The following is a 9,176-nucleotide window of genomic DNA, read 5'->3' as shown; positions in this document are numbered from 1 at the left end:
ACATTAATTACTCATGTTTGGACTGTATAGTGCATTTCCATATGAGTGTGGATATCACATTACAGACTTGCTATAAATGAAGCACCTTAATGCAAATCTGTTGCTAAATGGTCCTTAAAAAAAGTTTGGATTTTGTTGCTCTCATACTTTCTAGATTTGTACCGTTTCTGTCCCGAAACTGCTGTTCTTTTTAGGTCCGTGTATCTCTTTCCTCGTGGCCTAAGGCTTTAATTAATGAGAAGGTTTTCAGGTCAAGTGGTAGAAGATATTTGAATTATTGTTTAAGCCGCCTGTCATGGGAAGTGAGATTGTGCTTATCCTAAACAGTGCTGCACTCACTGATAATTTCTCAGCACAGTGTGACGAACACTGAAACGTCAAGCTTCAGGCTACTAATAACTCAAAATGCTTTTTAAAGTTGAAGTGGTGCTCCAGGGCTGATGAAACACACAAAATAACATACCTTAGATGTGTCCTTGTTTTTGGATAATCAAATAAGCCCATATGGTTATGTGTGTTTAATTAAAAGAACATTTTTTTTTTATTCAAGTAACCAAAAGAAAGAACACGAGCTCTGAAACATCATGACGTGATTTATTAAAGTTTTGTTAATTTTTGTCGTTTTTTTAATCATTGTTGTGTATCGGAGGGCAGTTTCTGAAATCAACATCTTGACACATGTGAAATAGCAGTAGAATCCCTCTCCTGCTAAATGAAACAATGAACCTACCCACCTTTCTAAAATATCACTGTTGAACAAAGTACCAAATAATTCTTGGTCTCGTTTTTGGCTTTGTTGCTTTTGTTGTGCTTCCAGTAATCAAGCCACATCTACTGATCACATCTAAAAGCTTCATACTTTTGTCAGTTCCATGGATAATGGTTTGTCGTAAGTAGAGTCACGAGTGTTAAGTCAGGTCCACTTCAAAAACCTGATAGATTTGCTGTCTGGATATGGTACTGACTATGATTGTTTCACTACAATAAGCTTTGTAAAATATTGATACGCTATCATTATTATTATTATTATTATTATTATTATTATTATTATTATTACTCATTTAAGGCAAATTTAGACTAATGATGACTACAGCATATTCTGCATTTTCCCCCATAACATATTACTCCAACTAAGTAATACACTTTAGCAGCAGTTTTACAATATTATGTGCTACAGGGTTACAAATGGTCTAAAATAAATTGTTTGGTCATACATTGTTATTAGTATGTCACACCGAAAATATAGACAGAGGAAAAAAAACATGACATAAAAATAAAAACCATTTCAGCAGTTATAAGTATGATGCAATGTGTAGAATCTCAGGAAGGAAAAAAAGACATGTACTGGTGTACAAGTTCATCAGCATGAAATTCAACCACAGTATGATAGGGAAGATCTACCCTGTTGATCAGTGTCATTCAGGCCTTAACTAAAGCGTCTTAACTGATGACAAAGTGCAGCTTACACCATTAAATGGGAAGGTGAAGATAACCAAATGAGCAAACAGTGCTGTGTGATTGAGGTTATTTCAACAATGCACAGCAAAGACCTGTATCTCTCCCAATAGAATCAACTATGCAGCAATGGAAGTGTGGCTTTAAAGTAAAATACAGATTTAAAAAAGAAAAACTCTACAAAACACCCTGAATATCCATCTGACATTAGATTAAGTTCTGCTCTAACTGCCTAAAATGTCACAGACTTATTTGTAAGGAACGTATAATATTGTAAAACCATGTTTGCACTGGAAAAGAGATGGTTTAAATAAGGCTTGAAATATAAAGCACACATCTGTATTTAACGGTCATTTTCATTTAGTGTGCAAGATCTTGAAAGCAAGTAAGTGCTTGTTCAGTGATGCTTTAACAACTTCTTAAGCATGTTCTCCCATATTGATTCCTTCAAAGTACAGACTGTACCTGTTTTTAAACATTCAAAACACTCCATTTTAATCTGTGCATGTACAGGCCTTAAACATATTCCAAATGAAATAAAAAAACCTACACTGCAAAAAAAAATTGCTTTCTATACATGACAAATTATAGATACATATGTACAGAATTCTTCTAATAATTACATATCTACAAATCCATATAAGCATCAGCAGTCCTCGGTGTCAGATCGAAGGCCGTTAAATGGAGACATATTCCTTAAAGGTCACAGTCAGACAGTTTGTGGTGACATCCGTAATGATGATGTTACCTGAAAATGGCTTAAAATAGCTAACCGGTTCTTCTGACTTTTCTGAAGTCTCAGATGTGTTGTCCAATGTGACACGGGACTCTGTGGGAGCTTCTGCATGTAGCCTAGTCCTCCCACAGCTCAAGTCGATTGGTTCATCAGGAATGGTGTCAGTAACATTGTAGTTGAAGATGGTACTGGAGTTTTGGCCAGAACAGTGCAGGTCTAAAGGTTCCCTATCAGGAGAAAGGACCACTGGATTGGGAGCACTGATACTTCTGGAGCTGAGAAACTTCTTACAATCGCCTGCAGCCTTGTTAGGTTCTGACAGGTTCCGTTTACGATGGCTGAGATGGTGACTGGTGGAGTCCTTTTGCAATGGCACATCTCCCCCAACTGATATGGGTGAAGAGCTAGCTTTGTTGGATGATTGCAGAGAAGGATTGTATGATAAATTGATCTTATTCGCCTCTTGTTCTGTTCTGTGACCTGCTTCAGGGTTCAGTTTTGCTTTTGAAAGCTCAAACTTTTTGTGCGGCACTTTATGAACAAATTCTCTGGTAACACATGCACTGTCTCCTAAGTGGTTAGGATCACCATTCTCCTCCCTGGCTGTCACTTTTACAAGATTGGCTGCATTGCCATTTATAGACTCCTCTGATTGTTTTGGTTTCTCTGTTCCAGGAGAATCCCTGTTTTTCACTTTGGAAGGCTGGACTCCATTATCCATGTACTTGCTCATAACAATGACGATTCGGCCATTTTTGTTTTTGTTCCTGATGATCTTCATCTTACTGCTGATGCCACTGGAAAGCAAGGGATCCTTCGAGGTTGTCTTTACTGTTTGGTCTTCTTTGCTAGTGGGTATAAGAAGTTGCTTATGCTCCATGGATAGATCTTTGACTTTATTCAAGCTACCAGTGTCCTTATCACGCACCCATTTCTGTTGCAAGGCTGGAGGGAGGTTCCATCCTTTAATAGATGGGTCATGCCCTTTAACCTCTTTAGGCTTTGCGGTTTGCTGGTCATACATCTTAGGGTCTGGTTGGTAATGATGGTGTTTCTTGCTGTTTAGCTGATAGAAGTGCTTCTTCTTGCCATTGGTGTGAGCTTCTGTCGGGACTTCCTTGCTGTTGGGCTGGTACTGGTGATGTTTTTTGCTGTTGAGTTGGTAATGCTGAGGCTGTGACCGGTGCATCTGTAGCGAATCCACTTTGAACTGGTTCTCGTCATCCAGTGATGTCTCCTGGAGATCTGCAAGGATGCTGGACCTCCTTGCAAATGCAGGTAACTGGAATAAAAGGAGAAACCAGTAAATGGAAACTGGAGTGACAATGTTTACCACAAATATCTGGCTTTGAATCAATGCAATTCTGGGCACGGAGATAGGCTACAAGAGATAGATCTGCACTTTAAGTTTAAGTTGCACTGCAGTAGTTATGCATTATGTATCTATGACACTATCATTAGTCTTCCAGCGGCTCAGGACATTAGGAGAGAGCCACACGGAGAGGGTGTTCACAGACAGCTAGAAAAATATACCCTTAAAACGAACGACTTGCAACCATTATCTTATTGTCTTAAAATGCAACAAGGGTAATAGGACTACAACTAATATCTCTGAATAATTTCAATTTAGGTAGTTAATTCGTACCTGGATCAGAAGATGTTTGGGTTTAGGTCCTCTTTTGCGATATCCCATCTGCTGCTCCTGTCTCTCTCTAAAACCAAACACAATAATGTTGTGAGACACTGTACCAACACTACTTCCTATAGAGGACTAATCAGTGGCATTTCCTAGAAGATTGACAGTCACACTTTTAACTGTATGCAATATAATGCTTTACTTTGCCGTCTTTGCAACTGTATGTTTCAGTTTGATTGTGTTTGACCTTGTAGTCTACTGCTGATATTCTTAGAAACAACACTGCCAACACTACAATATAAATAAAACATTCCTTCTGATCAGTCATATATGGCACAAATAAAAATAGACTATGGCCATGACGAACTTTGTTTGGGCAACATTAACACAGGTTAATGCACTGTGTGGATTGAAGACTGTTCAAAGACCGCTGTCCTTTCATGACTCCCTGACATGTTCCTTTCACTTGAAAAAGAAAACAAACTGAGTTAGCATTGTTCCACGATAACTGAAACTCTTAGTATCTATATATATCGAATGATATCCATGACAGTTTTAACCACTAAGCATAACCTCATGTCAGTTATTCCTTTGGTCATGTGTGTGTATACACAAAATGCTGTCAATAGTGCTATGAATGTTCCACATCACGTATGCCAGTGGACAGAAAATAAAGCAAAGGGTGGATGGTGTCCTGACAGGCTCTCTTTGCACAAATATTTCCCATTTCGTTAACTCTCATTCTCTCTAAACTTTATTTCTAATATTATTCTGAAAGCTCAGTTCATGTGGTCTGTCATATCTTTAAACTGTTAGCATGACAGCTGTTTCTCTCTTGGGTGCCATGTAACCTTTCCCTACTGCCGTCAGATAACAAACAACATGTCTTCACCCTTCCTCTTTTGTCATAAAAGTGTTATTCTACATTGTTCGACTTTTCCACATGCCTTGGAATAGCATTAGTGAAGGACTGTTTGGTATATAAACAATGTGAAAACGCTAAGCACGGAGCGCATCAAGGGAGGCTTTGTAGTCGTTAGGCCTCGCTGAAGGGGCTGCAATCAATCTTCTACTCGAGGGCCTGAGACAGGCTGCAGTCTGAGCTCGCCCCGCCCCCCATGACCATATAAGGACACGGGCTCAAGTTCACTTAACCCGGCTTTCACTCTCACCTGTTTTGGAAGGCGACGAGAAGGCGCGGGTCGAGGATGTTCTCCTCCGGTTCCCATGTGTTGTATCTGTAAAAAATGACATCAAATAAGCTGTAATGCAACGATGGAGAGGGAAAAAATATCAATCTATCCATTATGTCTTCCTCAACGACTAATTCAAACCAACATATAATCTTCACAAGCGAATATTCAGCATATTAGAAATGAGGGCCTAAAAAAAGATATGCACACATTTTGTCACGATTATCGGTGAATACTATACGCAAAATAATGCTATGCCTCTTGATCAGGAGCTGCAGGAATATTTTGTCTAGTCAACCCCCCCAAAAAAAGCAAAAGCGACGTGGTAGCCATGTTAACATCCCCACAAGCTTAATTTCAAGTGAATCCTCCGGCTATGCTGCCGAAATCATTAAACTCGGATAACGTGGTAGAAGGTTACCCCCTTCTTTAAGCCCGCATAAATTAGTGATGGAATCCGTGGCTCCGTTTGAAACACACACACAACCCTCGCGCTAACAGCTCGCGCGCGCTACGCGCCACACACACACACGCACGCACACACACACACACACACACACACACTAACTACACGGTACATTGCACTCCACGTTTTTAAAAATAAAAAATGCAAAGGCAGTGAGTGCAGATATAAAAAATAAGCACTTACCTCGGTGACCATCCTCTCCACTTCACCAGATATTCGGTCCTACCCTGCGATCGCAAAAGAATCGTGTTTAAAACACACACACACATACACACACAGAGAGAGAGCACTATAGTATGCTTTTGCGCTAATCCAGATATTTTTACCTTCCGAATGCGCTTCTTCTCGATGCCCTCCACCGCGAAGACATGCTCTCCGACGGCAGGTAGATCCATTTCTCGCTCCGAGGCGTACGAAGCGAGAGCGCGATTTTTCCCCCCTCTTTGCCTTCTACCGTTGATGCTTTAGCAGTAATTTTTTTTTGCTGGTGAGTTTTACAGCCACTGTGGCTCAGATGAATTCTTTCGCTAACCCTCCCTCCCTCTCCCTTGCTCTCTCCCTCTCCCTGACCCTTGCTCGTATTTCGGTGCTCGTTAGCGGTAAGCGGGTGAAATACACTCACTGCTGTTGCTACAGAAAATAGTTCGCGCAATAGGCGCGTGACGTCAGAGCAAGGGGAGGAGGTGGTAGAGGAGGAGGGAGACTTAACTGAAACCTCACGAGTGCAGAGAGCCGAGGTGCTGCGCACAACTGCATGACTAAATATCTTTCTGCTTGCTGCCTTCAATACGATTCATGCATGCACACCGCTCGTTGCATGTAAATGCAAACACTTAGACCTAATTAACAGACTGCATAGGCATAACCTAGTTTAACCGAAAAAAATAATCATACCGTTTGCACTTCCACTCCCCCCCCACCACATCAATTTAATACAGAACCAGACGTAAAAAAAAAAAATTCATATACACGTGTTAGCACCTCCACCCAGAGCATTAGGTGATTTCACAGCATGCTAACACAAGTGATGAAAATATTTTTTGCCAAGTCATGCTTCAGACATTTTGCAGCCATTTTAGGCTAACCTGAACCGACAGTCATTAAAAAACATCCTCATTATAGAAACGATCCGTTCCTATCTATTGCAGTTCAGTAATCGAGTTAAATTTATGATGTCACTATTTTGCTTTTCGACATCACACCTTCAAGTACAGGCCTATAAAACTGACATTGTCGCCAAAATGCTTTCATAAGAGCACCATTTTACTTTATTTTTTTACGACATTTTTTGTATATAACCTACAAACAGGCATATACTTTCAGGGATAACGGGAATAGCAATGCAACTTTTCTTTTTCTTTGGGCTGGCACTGTGAAGGGTATATTGAACCTTTTAGTGGGCTGTGTATTCCTTTACCTTTTAAAAAATAATTCCAGGAATATGATTAGACCTCAAAGACCCCTAAGGTGCCTTTTAAAGCATTACACCATATGCACTCCCCCATGTAACAGACATATAGACTACTAAAGGTACAAAAGATGTGCAGTTTATAATACAAGGAAAAGTTTGGTACCTTAACTTATGAGAATGTTCTGTAAATGAGTTTTTAATGTAAGGTTTGAACTCTATTAGTGCGAAATAAATATATAAATATATATTTTTTTATCCATTTATTAATACAAGCAACTTCCAAGAAATGTAGGTCAGTGTATTTATTCTTCGCATATAATGCAGACCTGTTCGATTGCTTATTTGTGTTGTTTTAGGGTCTTTCAACCCTGATTTTTAACGCAGACTAGTTAAGAGCACCCACATAGGAGGCTTGACTATGAATTAAAACCGCAGAGCAGAGAAATGTGCAGTCCATGTGAGGTTTCGTACAGTAACTTGCACGAGCGACAGAAATCTCCGGGAAGTGTGCGCATAGAAACGAGCATCCAGACCGCGCTATGCTTCAATAAACTAGCACTGAAGCACACACCGCACAGTGTATTACAGATCGCAGTGTAGCGTGGAGCAAAAAAAGACGTTTGCAAGCAGTTAATTTGATATTGCGAAGGCAGCCAACGAATAAAATTTAGCAAGTAAAGGGTTAAAGTGTTGCGCGAGGTGGCAACAGTCAGCCTATGGCGAAGCAGCAACGCCATAGCACTACCCGACCTTATATGGTCATGAACAAGAACTGCCAAAATATCGCCATTAGTTGTGATTACAAGCACAAGTTTCTCAACCAAAACATAATATATGATCGATTAATCACGATGAAGCCAAACCCTGGAGTGGAAAATGGCTTATAACGAAAGAAAAATGAATCGCAGCCTCATATATTATTTTTTGCCTGCTCACACTGGGATGAGAAGTGAATACGCCCTGCTGCCGCGGAGGCGAAGGAGAAAAAGCGGCGCGAAACCGAATAGACACGAAACCGAGTGTAAACATCTAATGGTGTATATACGCTTCTTTAACCGTATCGCATGTGAGGAATCGTGTGGTCCGCTAATAACAGACAAAAATGCTTCCAGGAAGCCCCTGTACCCAACTGCACATTATCTACGCTGCTGGAGTACCAGGAACACATACACACACATACACATATAGACACACGCACACAAGCCAGCAACTTAATGGAAAATAACCGACAGCCAAACAAAACCTTCTCTTTGTTTGACCTTGATGTCTTGGCTCAAGGTTTAAGGCGTTTGGGGGGGAAATATTGTCCTCAGAGCATCACATTGCAGGGAGGCTTCCTGCATGATCTTGGCCAATTCACACTCAAGGGTAGATTGAGCTTCTGAAATAAGTCTTAGCAACGTGGACATCTTCCTCCTCCTCCCCCCCTTGCTTATTTCTTAGCTCTTATAAATTAGTTTGACTATTAAAATATCTTGTGATCCTATTAAGTGTCTTAATTATCAGCTGTCATTCTCTGTATAACCCAATTTAATCCAATTCTGCAGGGATACACCGGGAGGATTGAACAGTAGTCTGCAAAACACTATTAAGCATGTTACTGACAGGGCAAAACCATGGGAAGCAAAGTCAATAAAATATACCTCTTATAGCTTATTTTTGTTACCATTTTCCAGATAACAGCATTTTCATGGTAAGAAGGATTTCATTGTAAGAAAAGAAGAAGAAAAAAAGTTGGTAAAAAAAAGCCGAGCGTGACAAGTTCATTCAATAAAATGGTCTATGACTTAATTTTCAAACTGATTTAACGGTCCAAGTAAGTCCATTGGAATACCTCCAACAGCACCATGCCAGTTGTTCGTAAGGCAAGCCAGAAAACTGACTTGACCATTCTAATCTGTTCCTGTTATAAATAAGGTTTTGTGTTGCCATTTGTCCACCCTATATTGAACTATAATACATTATACTGCAAAAAAAATATCCTAAGTGGACTCCAGTCTGCAGCAGACAGAGATCAGAGCTCACAAGGAGATCTTAAACTGTAACCTTTGCACAGTGTTTCCAAGTACGGACTCTTCCAGACACAAACAGGTTTGCTTATTGAGTGCCTGGCACCACAGTGCCAAAGAAAGAATGAGAGAGAGAGAGAGAGAGAGAGAGAGAAGCCTCCATTGCCCAGCCAAGCATCACATTTATCCTACCATAAAGGGATAAAGAAGAGGATTGGTTCAGAGCTGGAGGGGTATTAGGAGAAAATGTTAAGAGGGGCCTGCAGCGAT

At 40.3% G+C, this 9,176-nt stretch overlaps 1 protein-coding gene across 1 annotated transcript; it reads right to left on the bottom strand.

Annotated features, from left to right (window-relative positions):
• Positions 1 to 575: 575 nt before the first annotated feature.
• On the bottom strand, positions 576 to 6,085 carry cbx4 (chromobox homolog 4 (Pc class homolog, Drosophila)). The gene is made up of 5 exons (XM_058414996.1): positions 5,813 to 6,085; positions 5,670 to 5,713; positions 5,000 to 5,065; positions 3,837 to 3,903; positions 576 to 3,473 (listed from the first exon to the last, which is right to left on the bottom strand). The coding sequence occupies exons 1-5, from the start codon at positions 5,879 to 5,881 to the stop codon at positions 2,133 to 2,135; spliced, it is 1,587 nt and encodes a 528-aa protein (XP_058270979.1). The 5' UTR covers positions 5,882 to 6,085; the 3' UTR covers positions 576 to 2,132.
• Between the last annotated feature and the right edge of the window lie 3,091 nt (positions 6,086 to 9,176).

This window comes from Hemibagrus wyckioides, linkage group LG02 (assembly GCF_019097595.1).
Source record: "Hemibagrus wyckioides isolate EC202008001 linkage group LG02, SWU_Hwy_1.0, whole genome shotgun sequence".
Taxonomy (NCBI): domain Eukaryota; kingdom Metazoa; phylum Chordata; class Actinopteri; order Siluriformes; family Bagridae; genus Hemibagrus; species Hemibagrus wyckioides.
This window is presented reverse-complemented; position numbering and strand designations above follow the sequence as displayed.